At 45.8% G+C, this 22,125-nt stretch overlaps 2 protein-coding genes and 1 non-coding gene across 6 annotated transcripts in view; all 3 read left to right on the forward strand.

Moving 5' to 3' along the window:
* Positions 1-2,422, forward strand: part of LOC147024004 (5-hydroxytryptamine receptor 3A-like) — a 91,711-nt gene extending 89,289 nt beyond the window's left edge. For all 4 annotated transcript variants that reach the window (XM_085890149.1, XM_085890146.1, XM_085890148.1 and 1 more), the window contains exon 10: positions 1-2,422. This exon is cut by the window's left edge and continues 1,284 nt beyond it. The gene's annotated coding sequence lies outside the window, so the exon portion shown is untranslated.
* A 6,797-nt stretch (positions 2,423-9,219) lies between these two features.
* The window catches only part of LOC147024007 (5-hydroxytryptamine receptor 3A-like), a 132,274-nt gene continuing 119,368 nt past the window's right edge, over positions 9,220-22,125 (forward strand). The window contains exon 1 of the mRNA XM_085890152.1: positions 9,220-9,285. Coding sequence (XP_085746278.1) covers positions 9,240-9,285 — 46 coding nt within the window. The 5' untranslated portion in view covers positions 9,220-9,239. The remainder of the gene's footprint in view (positions 9,286-22,125) is intronic.
* Positions 19,425-19,588, forward strand: LOC147024008 (U1 spliceosomal RNA). The gene has a single exon (XR_015060556.1). It is a non-coding gene; the product is annotated as a U1 spliceosomal RNA (small nuclear RNA).

Here is a 22,125-nt window from a genome sequence, read left to right on the forward strand (position 1 = left end):
ACAAACCTCCTCTATTAGGAGTCTGAGATGAGAAAAGTAAGACTGTTGACGACAATGTACAGACACACAGACAGACACAGGATGAAGAGACTAAACGAATGATAAAACACACAGGATAATCGTGTCCAAATTGGACATTGTTCACATTCAAGATGCAAAATAAACTTGTGCTTAAACTAGACATTAAATGTTGCAGGTAAATTACACAACTTTGTGGAACTGTACCAAAGACTGGTTGAGCAAGCTATTCCAGTCCGAAGGCCTTGCAGCGTACCTCAAACCACAGGTGGCGTGGGCAAACACACACCAACAATTGGGCATGGCGACATTATCTGCATTTAAGGCACAAATTGAATGTATAAATGTTATTTTTGCATTGAACAACGATATTAAAGTAGGCCGCCCATGGGTGGGTGCTACATTACATTGAAATTTTTCTGAAGACTGGGATTCAGATTGACCGCTTCCTTGATGCCACTGTTTGTTTCGTGACATGTACAGCCTTCCCAAATTATGTCACATGATCCTTTATTGTTAATGTGCATGTCACATGATCATTCGCATGAGATGCTTCCTGCTAACAATGGGTGACCAGAGCTTGTTAGCACTTTTCTGTCAGTGATCCGAGTGAAAAAGAAAAGAAAGAGAATATTACCTTGGATAATCTTCAAAGGGGAGACCACCAACCCAGAAGGAATGGTCATGTTCTCGGAAAACTCAGCACAGATGTTAATCCTTTGCTATGTAATTTCCAGCCAGTGTCACATTTTGTTCAGCAATGAGCGAGTTTCTTGAAGCTTTTGTTTGTTCACATGCAGCCCGTGGCTGCTTGGCTGCATCATTTTCTGGGGGCGCAACTGTGCCGCTCATGCGATGCCCGTTACCAGCGCGCTGGTACTCATTTTGCCAACCTCGGAAAGATGACATGCTGAGTCAACCCTACATTGTAGAATACCAGACTATACTAATCACAATAAACCAAAATTAATTGGAATAGAGATGACAAAACTACAATCGAAATGCAAAGTGAGATGTTGATTACAGATATGTATAGGGTTATCATTTTGCCTTTGGTTTCATCATATGTGAATACAGTTTAGTTTTGGTTTAACGGGGTTTCCTGGCAGGGGTTTTGTCTTTTGGGAGCTTTGACCATTGCAATTTAATTGGGATTTGACTCGGAATCAAGACGTCTTTTCTTCAACGCTAACTTGCTATCGAGCGAGCACTTCCTTCGAATCCCGACGCTTCGTCTTTCAATATACTGCAGCTCTGATTTATAAATCTGATGAAGATGAAACTCTTCTTCTGTCATTCCTCTTTCCATGCATTGTCAAAGGCTTATTGGAAAAGCTTACAAAGCTTATGACCTTATTTCCAGGACAAGGACCTTATGAGTCACCACCAGTGTTCTCTTAACATCGATTGAACATTGAACCAATTTGAGCTACGAGGGTGGTTCAAGGTCATCCTTAACTTCCTTTGACTTATTAATCACATTATAAATATCGTACATGATTGTTAAATACATGTTCAAGGTTAACGTACATTGATTCACGTCCATTTTCATACTTTGCACCACTCGAGCACACTTTTTGGTTGCGTGATAGCTGGACGCACAGCAGCCACCTGTAATGCGAATCACCCTTGCACTTCAGCTCGTTATTCACAAGACCCTTCATTTATACATGATCCGTATCACGTGATTTGATGTTTGCCACCATCTTGGAAATACCCAGAGAGAATACTTTGTGCGCCATTGTGACGTAACTAACACAGGAATTGCTTGCTACATGTTGCTAAAACAATCCACAAACTTTGATGGATTTTTCCATCCTTTACTTGTCGCAATGTCGACAACAATAAGGGCAGGATAGTTTCCACTACCCTTCTTGATTCGATCGGAATGTCAAACAGGTCAACACAACCTTCCCTTTAACATACTTGTTTCCACCTCTATTGATATTGCTTTCTCCACCCCATATCATCTTACTGCACTTCATTGTGACCACAAGTTAGTCTTGGCTCCACCTGTGATCTCTCTGAAAGCCGGTGGTTGGATAAGCGATCCACATTCATAAAAAACTTGCACAATCTCAATGTTTTTTTTTTTTACATTGCAGCAGGTTATTAGTTAATATTTGCAATTGAATTGTGCCTCTGTTTGTAAATATTCATTACCTGTTAAAAAATAAAGGTGGCTTTGTCTACTTAAGTATAATGGCTTGTTTATAACCTGCTCATCCATTGACCTGTAGAGAATGTTGTTCTCATGTCATTCACCTCCATGCTGGGTATTTGAAGCTTCCTGCAACCTGCACAACAATTTACACAATGTGGTTGATGCTGCCTTTTGTGTGTTTATGTGTAAAGGTAGACATCACTCGAATAAACCTCATATTAGAATGGAAAATGCGTGATATGAATTATCCGTTTGAAAGCATGATTAAACCAATCTTATGGGGCTTTTATTAAGTGCTAGTATTCTGAAATTTGAATGCAACTGAGTTGTCATGTGCTAGAAAGTCGTGGCCACCCACAGGTCGCAGTCAGGTGACCATGCCTAAGAGATGATAAGCACACCCCAAGTCAAAGAGCCGGTTATGGCTGCAATTGGAGTGGTTGGAGTAAGCAAGCCGTTTAATCAAATACCGGTAGGAACATGAATCATGACACAATGTTGATGATGGTAAACTAAATGTGTTTAAAATTTATACACTTCAACCAAATTGGCCAAATTATCTTAAAATCTATCCTAAAGCAAATATACAATGCTTCCTTCCTCAATTCTCTCGATTCTTCTGCACTCCATGCATCCTCCAATGTATTTAAACAAATCTCTGACCTACAAATTTTTTTTAAAATCCCATTTTGCAACGCTTGTTCATTTTACAGTGGTAATCATTCTTTTTTTTTTTCCAACTTCAGTGCAAATTCATCCCACCTCCTTAAATCTACCTCTTCCTGACTCTTCCCTGTTTATACCCCCTCCTTACTCCTCCCATCTTGCCCCCCATCCTACCTCCACTCTTATCATCTCTCCACTGTCCTCTGCCTCACTAACAGTTCCCCCTCTGGTATCTCAAACTGTTTAGTTTTCAAACATTTGTGGGCTCCATTCAATCCTAACAAATATCTCACTCTCATTCAATACACCCCACAATATCTCAAACATGCTCTCTTTCTTCCTCTCATCACACCTCCTCCTCCTCTTCCCACCTCCTCAAATCTTGTTCCTCCCCACCCCTGCCCGCTCCCATATTTACAATACCACAACCCAGTCTCATCTTTCCCCTCTCCGCACCCCTCCCTTCTCCCTCCTCCCTCATGGCTATGCCTGCACTCATCGTCTCCCCTCTCCCTCAAAGATTCCCTCTCACCCCTCCCTCTCAATTCAGCCACCTCCTCCCTCTTCAAAGAAAACTACACTCTCCTCCTCCACGTCTTCCCCCCCCCCCAAGCTTCCCCTCACCTTTCTCAAAATCTCTCCCCGCACCTTTCTCCCTCAATTCTCCCCTCTCATCCTTCTCCCCGAAATCTCCCCCCTCACCCTCGCCTTCAAATCTCCCCTCTCCCCCTTCTCAAAGCTGCCCCTCTTCCTACCCCCTCAAATCTCATCACTTCTCCTCCTCCTCTTCCCACCCCTCAATTTTTGTTCCTCCCCCACCTACTCCCATCTTCACAATACCTCCACCCAGTCTCACCCTTCCCCTCTCCCCACCCCTTCTCCCTCCTCCCTCATGGCTATGCCTGCTCTCATCGTGTCCCCTCTCCCTCAAAGCTTCCCTCTCACCTCTCCCTCTCAATTTAGCTACCCTCTTCAAAGCAAACTTCACTCTCCTCCCCCCAAGCTTCCCCCTCACCTTTCTCACAATCTCTCACCACACCTTTCTCCCTCAATTCTCCCCTCTCACTCTTCTCAAAGCTACCTCCTCCTATTCCTACCCCCTCAAATCTCATCACTTCTCCTCCTCCTCCTTCCCACCCCCTCAATTTTTGTTCCTCTCCCCACCTGCTCCCATCTTCACAATACCTCTTCCCAGTCTCATCCTTCCGCTATCCCTACCCCTTCCTTCTCGCTCCTCCCTCATCCCTCATGGTGATGCCTGCTCTCATCATCTCCCCTCTCCCTCAAAGCTTCCCTCTCACCCGTCTCTCACAAATCAACCGCCTCCTCCCTCTGCAAAGCAAACTTCTCTCTCTCTCTCCCCTCCAAGCTTCCTCAAAAACTCCTCCCACACCTTTCCCTCTCAATTCTTCCACCTCACCTTCTCCCTCAATTCCCACACTTCACCCCTCCCTTTCAAACCTCCACCTCACTCCCCCTTCTCAAAGCTGCCCCCCCTCTCTCATCCACAAAGCTGCCTCCTTCTCCCACCCTCTCTCTTTCATCTCATTCCTCCACCTCCTCCAATCTCCCACCTCCCTTTGTCCCCTCTCTTATTACTCCCCACTGCTACTCACCCCTTCACGACCTCGCCCTTTGTCCTCCTCCCCATTTGACCCTCTCCCCTAGCTCTTGTGCAATCTCCCACACACTGTCTACAACTCTCACTACCTCTGCCTCTCCTCCCTTATCCTATCCTCCCCTCCCCTCCACTCCCCTGCATCCAAAGCCTCCTCCCCTCTCTCCTCCTTAATAGTGTGGACCTCGCCTCCAAAGCCAGTCGCCGACTGGGAATCCTCCGTCGTGCAAAGTCCTTCCTCGGCCCACCTGAGCTCCTGACCACTTACAAAGCTTTTGTCTGCAGCCTGATGGAGTACTGCTCTCCCCTCTGGGCTGGTGCTCCTGCCTCCCACCTTTCTCAGCTTCACGCTGTGGAAACCAAGGCATTTCGGATCATCGGCATCTCCCGCAATGAGGCTGAGTCTTTGGGCCTCTCACTCAATTACCGCAGGTTGGTCGGTGGTCTTTCTGTCTTCTACCGTCTCCTCTCCAGCCTCGCCCCCCCCTGCTCTCTCTGCGATTTGTCCCCACCACATTTCTGCAGGGCGCTCAAGGTCCGCCAACAACCCCCTTCTGGTAAAACTACCAAAATCATGAATCACTGCTCACCTTCACTCTTTCATTCCTTTTTTTCCCACCTTTGGAATAAACTCCCTCACTCTATTCATTCCCATTCTTCCCTCCAGGCCTTCAAAACAGCTCCTTCAAATTCCCTGCTTTCCTTCCTGAAAGTCCCTGTAATGTCCATCTTCCATTCCCCATGTTCTCCGTCCCATCCCTCTCCCTTCCACAGATCTCCTCATGTGTCTGTTCCCCACTGTTTTGTCCTTCCCACTCCCTCCCCTCCTGTCTCATGCCCCCCCCCTTGATTTGCATTGTGTGTTAGCCCTCATAGGAGCCTCGACAAGGTACACACACAAAAAAAACATCCGGGACCTTTGCTTGAACCTCACTGATCTCTCCATACAGGTTGCCACTGGCAAACCAGACATAATCTGCTGAATATAAACTTTCCACCTTCAAGAAGTCTCTTACTCTTCAGTATCTCTTCCCGGGTACTCCATTCTCCAGAATGATAGACCTGAGCCTCATCCTCACGGTGGAGTTGCTCTCTTTATCAAAAACTCTATTCCTCACTCTCCATGGACTGCCTTCACTCCCCCACTCCCCCAGGAATAACTCTGGCTACGGCTTCCCCTCCACTCCCACCTCATGTTTATATGTGTACTGTAGCGTCCACCAGACAGTGATGACTCTATCTACATCTCACTCGCCGAAAACATGGACCATCTTCTCTCCTCTCATCCAAACTCTCTCTTCCTCATATGTGGAGACTTCAATTGTCATCATGCCAGTTGGCTGGGTGTGGGTACCTCTCTCACCTGCCATCACACTTCAGAAAAAGACTTTGGTGACTCATTGGGACTGACTAGATCTGTGAACTTCCCAACCCGGATCTCAGCCAATGGTACTCCATCTCTTCTGGATTTGATTTTGATCAATTTCCCAGAAAATGTCTGCTGTTCTTCCTCTGCCTCTTCTTCTTCTTCTTCTTCTTCTTCTTTTGCTCCAATTGGTTCATCTGACGATATCCTTGTTAAAGTGGACATCTCTCTGGCTGTTATTAGAGAACCACTTCAGAGCCGCCGAGTCTGGCATTTCACTCAGGCTGGCTGGCAGGGTCTTCAATCAGCTGACTGACGGTCAAACTTCAAGACTGATCTGCCATCTCTACTTTCTCCGACATCAACTCATCCTGGGAAATTTTTCAAAGAAATTTGCTCTCTCTCATGCACAGATTTATTCCATCTCATCTTTAGTTGTCGTACCCTTCCTCCCACCCATGATACACTGAAGCTTGTAGCGAGGCTGAAACAACTTGCCTTCCCATCTTGGAAGGTGAATCCTACTGAAGGCAATCTCAATTCCTTCCACAAAGCCCAGAACAAGTGTGTGTCTACCCCCAGGAGAGTCAGGAAACAGCATCTTTCTAATCTCAAGTCTGAACTCTCAAACTTTTCTCCCTCGTCCAAATCCTGGTGACATGTGGTTAAGTCTGTTTCTGGAGTATGGTCCCCGTCCATCAACTCCCTTATACCTCAAATGGCCGCACTGCTGATATCGCACGTGAAAAAGCTGAATGCCTAAACTCGGTGTTTGAAGCTAAATCTTGTGTCCAAAACCCATCACTTTCTCTACCCACCTTACCCAGTCACACCCAACTGTCCCTGGACTCTGTGTCCTTTTCTTCTGACAAGGTGGAGAGCTTGCTGTCAAACCTCGACTCAGATTCTGCACCAGTCCAGACGGCATCAGCCCCCATGTGCTAAAAACCTGCTCCTGCTGCTCTTCCTCATCCTCTCTCTGTTCTATTCACCCTCTCATTCGCTCAAGGTCATCTGCCACCTGCTTGGAAATCAGCAAGCATTACCGCCCTGCATAAAAATGGTGCAAAAATTGATCCATGCAAGTACAGATCAATCATCCTTCTCGCAATCATCAGCATGGTCATGGAATCCATCATCGCTTCTGACATCAAATCCTTCCTCTTCTCCAATGGCTTGATTTCCGATCATAAATTTCGATTTAGACCAGGTCACTCTACCTTGGACATGCTGCTTCTGCTTTCCCAACAATGGATGGAGCTCCGAATTGCCAAACATGAGATCAGAGCTATATCCATAGACATATCGTGAGCTTTCGATATGGTCTGGCACCCCACCCTGCTCACAAAACTCTCTTCTTATGGTATCCAAGGCAATCTCCACTCACAGCTCATGGACGTCCTCTCCTGTCACTGTCAACGTGTGGCTTTTAATGGAATTCTCTCATCTCCTCTTCTTGTCCAGGCTGGAGTTCTTCAAAGCAGTGTTCTTGGTCTTGTGCTTCATCTGGTTTTCATCAATGATCTCTCAGACTCACTGAAAAATCCTCTTTATCTCTTTACTGATGACTCCACCCTCTTTCGTGCCATCTCTCATGCCTCTGATTGGCAGGCAGCAGCGTCTTCACTCAATCACAAGGTGGTCAAACACCTGGAACATGTCTTTCAATCCTGACAAATCTCACACTCTCACTTTGTCTCTCCGAAAGGACCATCTGGAAAAAAAAACCTCCCATCTACTTTCTCAACAATCCCCTTGAAGAAGTCCTTTCATTCAAGCTTTTAGACCTCACTATCTGCCATGATATTTTCTGGGAAAGCCACATCTCCATGCTGGCCTCCAAAGCCAGTCGCCGACTGGGCATCGTACATCATGCAAAGTCCTTCCTCGGCCCGCCTGAGCTCCTGACCACATACAAAGCTCTCAACCGCAGCCTGATGGAGTACTGCTCTCCCATCTGGGGTGGTGCTCCTGCCTCACACGTAGCTCGACTTCATGCTGTGAAAAACGCATTTAGGATCTTTGGGTCTCTCACTCTCTCACCGGAGGCAGGTCGGTGATCTCTCGGCCTTATACCGTCTCATCTCCAGCCTTGTCCTCCCCCCTCCCCCTGCTCTTTCTGTGCCCTGTCCCCCCTATATTTCCACAGGGTGCTCAAGGTCTACCAGCCACCCCTTTGTGATGAAACTAACAAAATCAAGCATCACTGCTCACATTCACTCTTTCATTCCTCTTTTTTTCCTGCCTCTGGAATAAACTCCCACACTCTTTCCAATCCCACTCCTCCCTCCAGGTCTTCAAAACAGCTGTTCACCACCATCTCATATCTTCCCCCATATTAAATCTTGATCTTTTCTACCCCCATTAATCTACCCCAACCCACCTCCTTCAAATTCCCTGCTTTCCTTCCTGAAAGTCCCTGTAATGTCCATCTTGTATACCCCATGTTCCCCGCCCCATCCCTCTCCCTTCCACAGATGTTTTTTTCCTCCACTCTCCCACCCCTTTTGTCTCCTGATCCCCTTGTTATGCGTTTCTGTGTGTTAGCTCTCATATGAGCCTTGACAATGTATTTTTTTTAAAAAAGCTCAAACATACAAATAAACTGCTTTACAGTGATTAGACACATGGAACTAACCACGTGATTAAACTATATCTCTCATGTCAAGAGGTATCTTGTTCTAGTTGAACTGTCAGCAATATTTCAAACATGACAGATGAATAGATGTCTAACAGGACGGTACAGAGGCCGCAAACTTACTTTTAAGCTGTCTGGCCTGGGTTCGATTCCCAACCTGACTATAAACTGGGGCAGACCCTTTGTAGTCAAGAAGTTGCATCGCAAGGTGCGCCTTCCCACGGATGAATGTTAAGCCGGGTGTCTCGTGTGGCAGGACTAGTTGGTGGACGTTATAGAGATCTCATGGGGGTCTTTTGCTAAGAGTAGGTGAGTTATTTCCGGCACCCTGAACAAGTTAACCTCCTGTCACCTTCGGTTGAACGTCAGTCCAACAGGTTCTCGAAGGACTTGGATCAAAAACGTTCCCCAGCTATTCCGAGGTGGGAATAATTGGGGTCGTTAAAGAAGTAGGACTAGAACATACCAGCGTTATTAGAAAATAATATATAATTTTTTTTGTCAATCAATGTACATTTTCAGTCATATCCATGAAATCCATTGCTGCGTGTAGGAGGAGTTCCAAGAGACTGGAAAGCACATCATTGAAACCTGTGGTCTTTCCCCCAAGCAAATCAAACATGTGCCCTTCCCACCAAATGCTTTCATTTCCAAACAAAGGAAGGTTTGGTCCACAAAGAAAATATTTCCCCTCCCACGTTTAGCTGTTCACATACAAACAGGAAAACGCACACCCAAAAACCCAGAGGACGACCTTGACAGCTTTACGATGAGCACCTCAAGATCTCAGCTGCTGCTGCTGCTGCTGCTCGCAGGTAAGGGGCATTGAATGTGAGGGGCACTGCATGTTTTGGGCTACTGGGTGAATACCACTGGTTGAGTTGAACATGACAATTGCCAATGGGTGAGTGGACCTTCTATTGGCCACTGGGTAAAGGAACTTGCCAATGGGCAGGCACTTGGTGATGGGAGTTTCCAATTGACACTTGGTGATGGGAATTGCCAATGGGTAGGCACTTGGTGATGGGACTTGCATTTACACTCTATCTCTAAATTTAGAAGGTCAAGGTCATATGGTGATCCAAAAAATCTATGGCCATCATTGGATCACAGGCCAAGGGTAAGCCTCCGTCGGGGGAGGCTTACCCTTGGTGATCGCTTTGTGATCGCAGACATCTAGTTTACGGGTTGATCCTTTTTACGGGGATGGCCTCCCTTTGGCATGGAATACTGCTGATACAAATAATTTTTTTGTTCCAAAAATACCAGGACAGCTTTGGTTGTTAATATATGTAATTGAGAACCACAATTGATACAACCGTACCCGATGGTTTCTATGATACAGAAACTCATCAAGGTTTGTCCACATCATCGATACACTTCAATGTGAACTCAGTTTGTCGCATGCTGGACATCAAGGTGGTGCACGAGTTCTTGCCATGTTCGGCTCACCATGTTTGTGTCCACCTGTGCGCATGCACCTGTGATCCGAGAACGAAGATTCTGCAGGTTTGCCACCTTGGTGTTGTGGACATCTTTGACAAACCCCCACAGAAAAAAAAAATGAAGGGGGGGGGGTATGTCTGATGATCGTGGAAGACAGGCAGTTAGTTAGTCCGACTGATAACAAGGAAACTGATAACAGTTGGTATAACAAGGAAAAATATGATATCGGGTTGTAGGTGGGAAGGTGAATCCTTCCAACATGTTCATGTAAATTGTTGAGGTCACTGTATCCTCTGCAAAGAAAAACGGAGCTACCAAGCGGTCATGGAGAGGGGCACACCACACATTGACCTTTGGACTGTGGTCTTTGTGTTCAATGACAATGTGAGAGTTTTCAGAACCCCAGATCATCACATTGTGTCGGTTGCCCTTCCCCGATACATGAAATCAACCTTCAGGATGACCTTTTTCAGGTAATCTTCATCATCCTCTTATGTGACTGAGCATTTCCAAGGCAAACGCCTTGCATTTGTGTCCATCGTTTGGTTTGAATTCCTGCAGAATCCGCACCTTGTAGGTAGAAAGTTTCAGTCCTTTCTTTATACAAAATCCTGTGGATGATGGTGGTTGGAAGTCCCAGTTCCCTGAATGCACGTCAAATTGATTTTCTGGGATTTTGTTGAAATGGTTCACGTACTCGTTCAACGTCTTGCTGCACTTGTGCTTTGGTTGACCGGTACTTCTCTGCTTCTGACAACTTGGTCTCTTTCAACCTCTTGTACCACTCTCTGATGCCAGCCCACGATGGCAGATTCCTTCCACAGCTTGAACGGAAATTATGCTGAACTTGCGTGTTGGATCTTGTCTCTGAACCATTCGCCACATTGAGCTATCTCGTGTGGAGTCGCAATTTTATTTTACATTGAACCACCAGACCTGAAAAAAAAAAGAAAACTTTATGCGGTTCTTTATCACATAAACTAAAAGGGTATCATTGTATCATTTGTGGAACTCAAAAGATGAACAACCAAAGTTGTCCAGGTCTTTTTGGAACAATCTGCATAGCGTGGTATCTCAAAACGTTGTGGACGGATTCGGCCGAGTCTTGGTGGACAGGTTGGGAGTGTTACAAGGAAGAATTGAGGGATTTCAAGGAACAAGGATATAACAAGGAAATCCAACGCAGGTGGAGGCCATTCAGCCCATCATGCCTGCGTGAACACCACACATGATCCAAGGTAGAAAATGCAAAAAATGTTTTTAATTAATGAAATAAATATTTTTTTTGTTTGTTATTTTTTTGGAGTTTCTGTCGCTTTGGAATTTTTTTATTTATTTTTGTTTCCTTTTCTTCCCCTCGGGGAGGGGGCATGGACTTGGTTAAAAACAAACAACATCAACCACGCAACCCCCCTTGACAAGACCCCCACCAACAACACTCCGTACACTTGCACACCCATCAATGCTCAAACTACCTAAAAGTTTTCAACATCCCCATACCCCTCTATCTCCATAACTTCCAGATACCTATCTAATTGGTTCACGAGTCAGTAAGTGACCACTATATTCGTTATTGGTGTGTGTGTGTGTCTGTCTGTCTGTCTGTCTGTCTGTTGGATTGTCGATGTAGTCGAAAAAAAAAAATCTCCCAAAAATTTTTTTCAGATTTTTTTTTTCTTCCCTTATTATCAGTATTTCCATCGATATGTTTGTCTGTCTGTGCTTGTCTGTATGTGTCTGTTCGGTCCAGTGCTCCGTTAATCCAATGGCGATTTTGATGAAACTTGGTTGGTAGGTTCATACCATGACCTAGTTGTGTGCAAATGAGAACCGTTGCTATGGACACCACCGTTGCCTAGCAACGGGACTTTGAAATTTTTGAAAAATCATAAAAAATTTATTTTTTCGAAAATCAAAAATCGGGCCACGAGCGACTGTGGGCAGTACATTCAGCCATATTGTCAAGAATTTCCAGCCGGATCCTATGAAAACTGTCGGAGAAGATAGACTTTGAATGAACCCTGGTCGAAAACAATATAAAAAACGAAGTTCGTTATATCTCAGAGACTATGAGTCAGATATACATGAAACTGGTATGGTAGGGTTAGGGTTTGTTAGGGTTAGGGTTAGTTAGGGTTAGGGTTAGTTAGGGTTAGGATTGACTACCTTCGACCCAACAAATCGTCTTCGTTGTCCGAGTTATGTGTGAGAAAGAACCGTTGCTATGGACCTCTCCGTTGCCTAGCAACGGCCGAAAAACCTCTAAATGTGGGGGTATTTTAACGAAAAAACAATCTGCAGCATTAACCCTTGAAGCTAGAATCATGAATTTTCTTGTGCTTAATCCTCAGGTCATTCCTCATCGAACGGGCCCATCGCGTCAGGTTCTATTGGGTAGTCGACTACCCATGTCCGCCTACCGGCTTGTCTGTCTATCTGTCTGCCTGTCTGTCCTGATCATAGCTCCGTGGGTTTTGATCCAATCCTGATAAAATTTGGGTGGGAGGTTTATATCAGGACCCAGTTGTGTTTTCCTGAGAATGGGCGTGGTGCGCCCATTATGGGTGGAGCCACGCCAAAAAAAACATGTTTTTAGGGGGTAGCTGATTTCAATTTACATCTTCTCCGAGGGAGTTTGTCGAATCTGGCAGGGGTTTCGGTATTTGGTTAGCGCAATGGCACCCGCATGGCCCCACGGAGCTCGATTTTTCATTTTTGTCCCAAGGTCAAGGTCACAAAGTCACGAACTTAGAAAATTGCGAATTTTGACATAAAATCATTCGACCGCCCAAACTTTGAGAGCGAGGATAACAATATTTTTTATGCATAATCTTGAGGTCATTCCCCATCTAAAGTCTTGAAACCATTTTTCTCTATCTTGAACACCTTGCCCGTGGCGCCCCCTTCAAGTTTGTTTTTACGCTGATTTCATCACAGTATGGATAATCCGAGGAGTGCAAAATGTCATATAGCCTATATGACATTATATTGTTCCTGCAATGTTCCAGAAGAAGTTTTGCACCAAAGGTCATAATCCTTGATCTTTGACGTTCACAAAGGTCAAATTTTCAAAGTTGTGGGAATCGAACCGGGTTTTCGACCTTCTTCGACGAACTAATTCCAATAAACTATAGCACGTATCCTGTTTCCTTATTTTAATGTCCACAACATTGTTTTTTTTACCTTTAAAGGTTATGCAAAGGTCAAATTTTGAAAGTTGTTGAACGAAACCGGGTTTTCGACATTTTGCAGCTAATAACCTGTCACTCGTACCACATCATGTTGATCATTTTTATAACTTGGTAAAAAATTATCACATTGTCTGATCCTTGACTTCTGAAACAATCTACATCGTCAAATACCGCTCGTGAACCATCGCCGTCTCCAGACTTGTTCTAATTTAAACTTATGTCCTGTTTTTGCCGCCACTACATTTCAAGAGAGACCATTCCGTGTATTAACTACTCTCTGAGTGAAAGTCCACTTCCTTACTACCCTCTTAACTCTCCTCTTCTTTACTCTCAGGCTATGGTCCCTGGTTCTCTCACCGTCTACTTTGTTGAATAATTCATCTTCACTTATTTTATCTCTACCTTTCATTTTCTTAAACATCTCCATCATATCTCCTCGTAACCACCTCCTGTCTAGTGTATAAAGCCCTGTCTCCTTCATCCACTCCTCATAGCTGAGTCTAGCTTGGCCCAGAATCAATCTCGTAGCCCTGCGCTGAACCCTCGATGGCATCTATGTCCTTCCGGAACTGTGGTGACCAAAACTGCACACAATATTCCAGATGTGGCCCTCACTAAATTCCTGTACAATGTTAACACCACCTCTTTTAATATATAATTGATCCCCCTCCGAATACAGCCGAAAACACTATTTGCCTGACCTGTAGCTGCCTGGCACTGTGCTGCCTGCTTACCTCCCATATCTATTACCACCCCCAGATCCTTCTCCTGTGTCACACGCTCCAAAATTACCCCTTACATCCTGTAATATCTATTTTCATTGTTCCTTCCCATCCCCAACATCCTACACTTGCTCAGGTTAAATCACATCTTCCAATCTTTTGCCCAATCTATACAAGTATCAATACTTTTCCTGAATATGATGACCACCCCCTCTGCTATCCACCTTACCTCCAAAGTTTGTGTCATCTGCAAATTTGGAAAGCCTACTCTTCATCGCACTATCCAAATCATTGATGTAAATCATGAATAGTAATGGTCCGAGAACTGATTCCTGAGGTACCCCGCTACTTACATCCTCCCAGCAAGACATACTCCCACTCACAGCTACTCTTTGCTTCCTACCACAAAGCCAGTTTGCAATCCAATTAGCTACCTGACCAGCCACTCCACAATCCCTCACTTTGGCTAACAACCTCCGATGTGGTACCTTATCAAATGCCTTCTTGAAATCTAGATATACTATGTCCACTGCCTTTCCCTCATCCACCCAATCAGACACTGCTTCATCGAACTCGAAAATATTTGTTAAACAGGAACTACCTTTGGTAAACCCATGCTGACTACCTTTAATTAGTTTGTATTTATTTAAATGGTTCCTCATCTGGTCCTCAATTAATGTCTCCAACACCTTCCCCACAACTGAAGTCAAACTAACAGGTCTATAGTTTCCCCAATTCTTCTCTGGATCCTTTATTAAATCATGGTGTTGCATTTGCTACTCTCCAATCCTCCGGTAACTGTCCTGACTCCAGATTTCGCTGAAGATCCGAATCCAGATCCGGATCAGGTAAATTTTTTTTTAATTCTAAAGTGATTCTTCATCATTGGGAGATCTGGCCGAAAACAATACAAAGCATGATACAGTATTTCAAAACGTTGTGGATGGATTATGACAAAACTTAGTGGATTTTGGTTAAGATCCAGATCTGGCCTATCGGTGGGTTACAAAATGTAAACTGTTCAGCCTGGCGGAAGTTTGCGGTCTACTGAGTGCCGTTCCAGGATAATCATGTTGTTTGTTTTATAATTATTTATGTCGTTTTTAAAAGAAACTTTTTTTGTTGATTCAATCTTCTGTCACCTTTTGTTTTTTCTCCACTATTTTCAATTTTCTCCCAATCCCAGTCCCCTTGACTTTTAACCCCTAAATCTGGCCCCTCTCCCAAAATCACTCATTCTCATCCCCACATGCTCCATCACCGTGGGGTAGGGTTAATAGCCAAATTTCAATATACCTAAGTACCCACGCCGACAAATTACCGGGGAAGTCACACCCTCAACGGACTCTGTCGAACCGGGTTGCTCTAGCGACCTCGGTCCGGTGTAACCGAGCGGAACTACCAAAGTCCGTCGGTCCAAACGACAACTTACAGCCCAATCGGCTTACTGGTTCTCAAGCACGAACCGTGCTGGGTCAATAATAGAAAGCACAACAACGAGCTGGTACATTGAACAATTGGGGGGGGGGTATTTATAATGGGGGCAGGGGAGCACAAAAAGAGCAGAGTTAAACCGACTATCAAGAAGGAATGCAAATAATGTACAAGGCACTTAAACAATTGTTACTTATAGACTGGGTCCACAGACACACACGCACACACCCAAAATAAATGGTGGCCGCGGCCTTTATTTGGCCCTTCAGCTCGGGAGGGAAGGCGAGCTGATGGCGTCTGCATTTGCACCTGTCTGCCTTGTGCGGTCTGGTCGAGCTGGCTCGGCGGGACTCGAACCCACCGCCGCAACGCAGCACCAAGCACCAGAGACGAGGGATAGAGCGACGGACGCCAGCCAGCATGAAGGCGGACGAAGCGAGAGATATCAAGGCCGAAAAAGCTACCAGACGGATCAGACGACACCAGGCGAGGCAGACCCAGACAACATCATCGCCCCGACCGTTCTTCGTTCCTCTCGTGAGGTGGGAGGATTTTCTTCCCTGGCCACTCGCCTCCTGATTGGACGGTTGCATGGCGCGATTCGCTGGCCGTCCCTCATTGGACAGGCCCACGGTAGGCGGGGCAACTCCCACCCCTCTGGGGTCTGTCTGTGTGCAGGAAGGAGGCTTCCAAATCCGTGGCAGGATTTGTTCGTATGTCGTTTCAATGCAACCGGCAATCTCATCCCAGATCATTGGGTACGTCAGACCATCATCTCGAGCTTGCGGCAGAGGTTCCTTCGAGGGTATCGCTGTATCGTCGCAGCTGCAGTGTCGATGCTCGTGTGGTGTTGTCGCGGCTTTCCTATTCCCCTCCCTCAGCCGTGGAGGGGGTGTTGTCCTCCGCGAGGACCCAAATTCGGATTTACCTCAGGAATAAGCAGTAAAGAAGAGTAGAAATGAAGTTGGTGGTGTAAACAGACCGAGCCATGAGATCCCCACAACGCACGTCCCGTTGTCCCGCGAGACTAAAGGGAAGGGACTATCTGAACACGTATATTAATGGGATAACTGTCTCGGACCATTGTATGATGGTTGCAATTGTTTTGGAGGGACACGGTTCCCAGAACCGCAACACGTTCCAGGTGAGCTTAAAACTGACGATTTTCGGCGACCTTGACCATTTGAGATCAAAAGCAAGATGTTTCAGTGATCCAAAAAACAAACCCTGCTCTCATGTCAGGTCAATTGGATGAAAATTGACAGTTTCCTCAATCTTGACCTTTTCTTCTGAAAATAACAAACTATACTAACAATTGGGGTCCAGCTTTTACTTAGTGAACCAATTCAGTGACCCAACATGTAAATTCTTAAAATTTCGGTCAATTACATGAAAATTAACGATTTTACGTTAATTTTAATGCAATTGACCTGGATATGACTACACCCATGCCTGGTGTCGGCTTAATGGTTCGGGTGGTGGGCTTGGGATCCGAGGATCCTGAATTCAAATCCCGCTCAGCTGTTGAATTAGTACCAGGTGGGGTTGACTCTGCCTGTCATCCTTCCGAGGTCGGCAAAATGAGTACCAGCATGGTGGTATCCTGTGTCAGAGTGGCGACCCGTCCAGGATTCTCTCCAATACCCAAGGAGACTGCTAAGGCAACACCAACGCACTGCACAGAGTTTGGTCCCAATGGATGGATGACTGCGTCTGGACTCGTTTGAGGGTTCTGGAGTGGCGACTGAAACCCAAATCATACCCAGGTTTCTCCTGTTGACTCCATCTTTGCTCTTTACTTCTTTGGGCTCCTTTTTGGTCTACCGTTTCATTATGTGACATTGACCTTTGACCCTTTGACCAAGTTATTAATTTGTGTTCTCCATATTCTCAGGATAAAGCTTTGTTAAAAAGTTTGATGAAAAAAGGTCAAATGTTAGGGCCCAGACACACACACACACACACACACACACACACACACACACACACACACACACACACACACACACACACACACACACACACACACACACACACACACGCACACGCACACGCACACGCACAATACACACAGACACGCACACAGAGACACACACACACACACACACCCACACACACACACACACACACACACGCACACGCACACGCACACGCACAATACACACAGACGCGCACACAGAGACACACACACAGACACGCACACACGCACACACAGCCACACACAGACACGCCCACAGAGACACACAGACACGCGTGCACACACACGCACACACACATACACACACACACACACACTCACAGACACACTCACAGAGACCCACACACTCACACAGACACACACAGACACACACACTCACAGACACACACACACACACACACACACACACACACACACTCACAGACACACACACACACATACACAGAGACACACACACATATACACACAGACACACACACACATACACAGAGACACACAGACACACAGCCTCGGCTGGATGTTGGCAAGCTTAAGGATGAGAGGGTAGTTGAGGAATTTGCAAACAAGCTGAGTGGAGATTTGGGGGTCCTGAAGAGTTGTGGAGTGTCTTCATTGGGTTCACCACCATCTGCTTGAGCACCAGCGTCCAGAGCAGTCAGGCTTTACACCACAGAGGTCAACGATTGACCATATCCTTGCTCTTCGGGTCCTCACCAAACGCAGACGAGAGTTTCGGCAGGGGCTGCTTGCAGCTTATGTTGATCTCTGTAAAGCATTTGATTCAGTGAACCGGGATGCCCTCTGGAGGATTCTTGGTCTTCGTGGGGTGCCACCAAAACTGATCGATCTGATGTCTGAAGGGTACTCTGGTAGTGAGAGTGCTGTGAAGTGTGGTTGTACCATCTCTGACTTATTTCCAGTTGTTACTGGAGTTCGTTGGGGGTGTGTCTTGGCCCCCACACTTTTCAGCACTTGTATGGACTGAATTCTGGGGAGGATGTCAGAGAGATCAAGCTGCGGTGCATCGTTTGGGAATGTCAAGATCTCTGACCTTGATTTCGCAGATGATGCAGTCATCTTTGCGAAGACTTTAGATATCCTTTTGGGGGCCCTCGAGGTGCTGAATGAGGAGTCGGAGCCGCTGGGATTATCAGTTTCCTGGGTCAAAACTAAGATCCAGGCTTTCTATGACATCTTGGATACTGCTGTCCTGTCTGTGCCTGTTTGTGGTGAGGATGTTGAGGTCGTGGAGAGATTCACTTACCTTGGCAGTGATATTCATGTCTCTGCTGGCTCTGAGTCAGACGTCAACAGACGTCTGTGTCGGGAGGACAAAAGTCCGAGTCTTCAGGTCCTTGGTGCTTCCAGTTTTGCTCTACAGACGTGAGACTTGAATTTTGACCAGGGATCTGAGATGGAGACTTAATTCCTTTGGTACCAGGTCTCTACGGAGAATCCTTGGCTATCGCTGCTCGGACCTTGTTTCCAACGAGCGGTTGCTAAGACTCAAATGAGATTTGTTACCTGCATAGTCCGTGAGCGTCAGCTATGGCTGAATTGACGTGTGGCTCGTTTCCTGACGCTGATCCTGCTCACCAGATTCTCTCAGTGAGGGAGTCTCGTGAGTGGAGGAGGCCAATGGGCTGACCAGGTGCCTCGTGGTTGCAGAAGGTTGATCGGCGTCTCAAGGGGATGGGGATGGGCCTGGCATCTGCCTGGGGGAAGGCCAGATTGAGGCCCCTGGAGTTCCGGCGGAAAGTGAACGCAGCGACGTGCTGCTCCGGCGCATGCTCCCATTCCTGACCTGACCTGAATTGAAAAAAAGCCCATGTCGTTCTTCATGGGGGACAGACTCATCAGCAAGTTGAAAAATCCCAAATCAATATCCAGCGTCATGACGTCATGAGTTGAAACAGGACTCAGCGTCATGACGTCATGACAGGAAGGCATCCTCAGAATTATCCCATCGGTAAAACGTTTATAATTTCCTCCTCAATGAGTAGCAAAGTGAGAAATTCTCCAAATATCGAAATCACAATATCGAACCGAATACTCCGATTAGGATGTGTTGATGAAGGAAACATTAAACATTTAAATAAATATTCAGGGACGGAGTGAATCGGTCCCAGTAAAGTAAGACGGTGCTCGTACTAAGAAAAGGGACACGTGGAGGTTAATAACTCATACTTACCTGACAGGGGAAACACCATGATCAACAAGGTGGTGTTCTCAGGGTGAGGCCGACCCATTGCACACCGGGTGGGTTGACCCTTGCGATTTCCCCAAATGTGGGAAACTCGACTGTACAATTTGTGGTAGTGGGGGACTGCGTTCGCGCTGTCCCCTGTTCTTTAAAATAACAACAGATGGATTATTAGATGGAGTTGTTGTCATGAAAAGCTGAACATGTAGTTGTGATGTTGTTGTTGTTGTTAAAAGACTGTTGCAGTTTATTCGAAATCGCTTTCCTGCCACGAGGGATGTGCAGAACACTTTCGGTGTGTTCAGTCACAAAGTTTCTTGTGGAACGCTCGCCAAGTGGCTTAAGCATTTGAGCAATCACTCCAACGAAACCGTTAAGAGGGAACGGCTGGCTTGGCAAGCGATAGTTATGTGCTTGGTGAATGAACACAACCCTGATCACAAGTTTGCAAGTGACGAAATTATCTGTGCCACCAATGGTGGATGGAGGTTATGTGGTTCACCCCTCTTTGTCTGTCTGGGAGCAGGATATCTTGAGAGGTTATGGATGGATTCGGACAAAACTAGGTGGACAGGTTGAGTGTGTGAAAAGGACTAATTGATTCGGTTTTGGTGAAGATCCGGATCCGGATTCGAGAGTTTTAAATGTTTCTTCACCATTGAGATGTAAGAGGCAAAAACGATACAACAGGCCAACATAGGACGAGATGTCAAAAAGTTATGGATGGATTCGGACAAAACGAGGTGGATGACTTGGTTTGGTCACAAGAACGAGTCGTTTCGATTTTGAACTTCTGGATTCAGATCCAGATTATTAGTGGACTACAGAAGGTAACATGTTCACCGTGGTGGAGGTACGTGCTATCGCGAGTGCTGTTTTAGTTTGTCATGTTATTGGGTCGCCGAAATAGTTGACCCTTATTGTCAGTAATTCTGTCTGTTTGTTTGGATATTTGTTTGGATGTTTGTTCGTTTGTCATGAGCATAATTGGTAGTAAACGTGGGCGGATTTTGACCAAACTCGGGAGGTCGGTACATCTTATGACCTCATGCTTTGGAAATTGTGATTGTTACTAGGGACGCTTTGGTTCCCTAGCAACAACCGAAAAACCTTCAAAATCGGTACCGTTCACGCGAAATCAATTCCGAAAGCCATTATCCCACGTGGGGTAATGAAATTTGGCAGGGATGATCTTCAGGTGATGCTCTATCAAATATATTCCGGTTTTTGTGATATATGGAATAGTTTACCCGCAGCGCCCCCTACAATTAGGGTATATGCGAAAATTGAAGGCCCCCGAGCGAACAGGTGAGTGCATTAATACGAATGAAACTTTGCAGGTTCATGGTACTCAATGAGTACTACAACTTTGCCTCAGGACATATTGACCGATTTCGCTTAGGTCAGGGGTCAAAGGTCAATTAGTGCAAAAATCGATAACATGCGAGAGCTGGAGGTGCCTTCGCGCCATATGCAACTCCTTCTCGGGTTACGGTCGGATGGTCATGAAAATTCACACCAATCGTCTGGAATACATTCTGCACAAACGATCGAGCAAGATTTTCGATTGAGATCTTTGTTCACCCACAGCACCCCCTCGAACTTTGGGGATTTCCGATTTCAAACCGCATTTTTGGTACTTTTCATTCAAATGGATACCGAGTAGTTATCAGTAGATGGAACTGGATGAGATTTGATATGCATAATCTTAAGGTGATTCCCTATCCGCTATATGACATCCATTTTGCTCTATCTACATATATATATATATATATATATATATATATATATATATATATATATATATATATATATATATATATATATATATATATATATATATATATTTGAAAGTGTGTCTCTTTGTGTGTTTGTGTGTTTGTCTGTGACCTATGCACGCGAAAAGTACTGGACTGATCCTCACCAAACTTCAAATGCTGACAGAACATGTACCCGGGAGTGTCCCGATGTAAAAGAATTGTACTTCCGACTTCCGGTTTCCGAATTATGACGTCATCACCTGATTTCGTAACGTTAATTTTTGTCCATTCAAGATTTCGCAGATGATGCAGTCATTTTGTGGAGACTTCAGATATCCTTTTGGGGCCTTCGAGGTGCTGAATGAGGAGTCGGAGCCGCTGGGATTACGGGTTTCCTGGGTCAAAACTAAGATCCAGGCTGTTAGTGACATCTTGGATGCTGCTGTCCTGTTTGTGCCTGTTTGTGGTGAGGATGTTGAGGTCGTGGAGAGATTCACTCTCCTTGGCAGTGATATTCATGTCTCTGCTGGCTGTGAGTCAGAGGTCAACAGACATCTGTGTTGGGAGGACGAAAGTCCGAGTCTTCAGGTCCTTGGTGCTATCAGTCTTGCTCGAGGGAAGTGAGACTTGGACTATGACCATGGATCTGAGACGGAGACTTAATTCCTAAGGTACCAGGTCTCTTCGGAGAATCCTTGGCTATCGCTGGTCGGACCTTTTGTCCAATGAGCGGTTGTTGAGAGACACTCAAATGAGATTTGTTACCTGCATCGTCCGTGAGCGTCAGCTGTGGCTGGATGGACATGTGGCTCGTTTTCCTGACGCTGATCCTGCTCAACGGATTCTCTCAGCGAGGGAGTCTCGTGATTGGAGGAGACCAATGGGCTGACCAGGTGCCTCGTGGTTGCAGCAGGATGACCG

This window comes from Eptatretus burgeri, chromosome 7, assembly GCF_056783735.1.
Source record: "Eptatretus burgeri isolate ZD-2024b chromosome 7, Ebu_testis_v1, whole genome shotgun sequence".
NCBI lineage: Eukaryota > Metazoa > Chordata > Myxini > Myxiniformes > Myxinidae > Eptatretus > Eptatretus burgeri.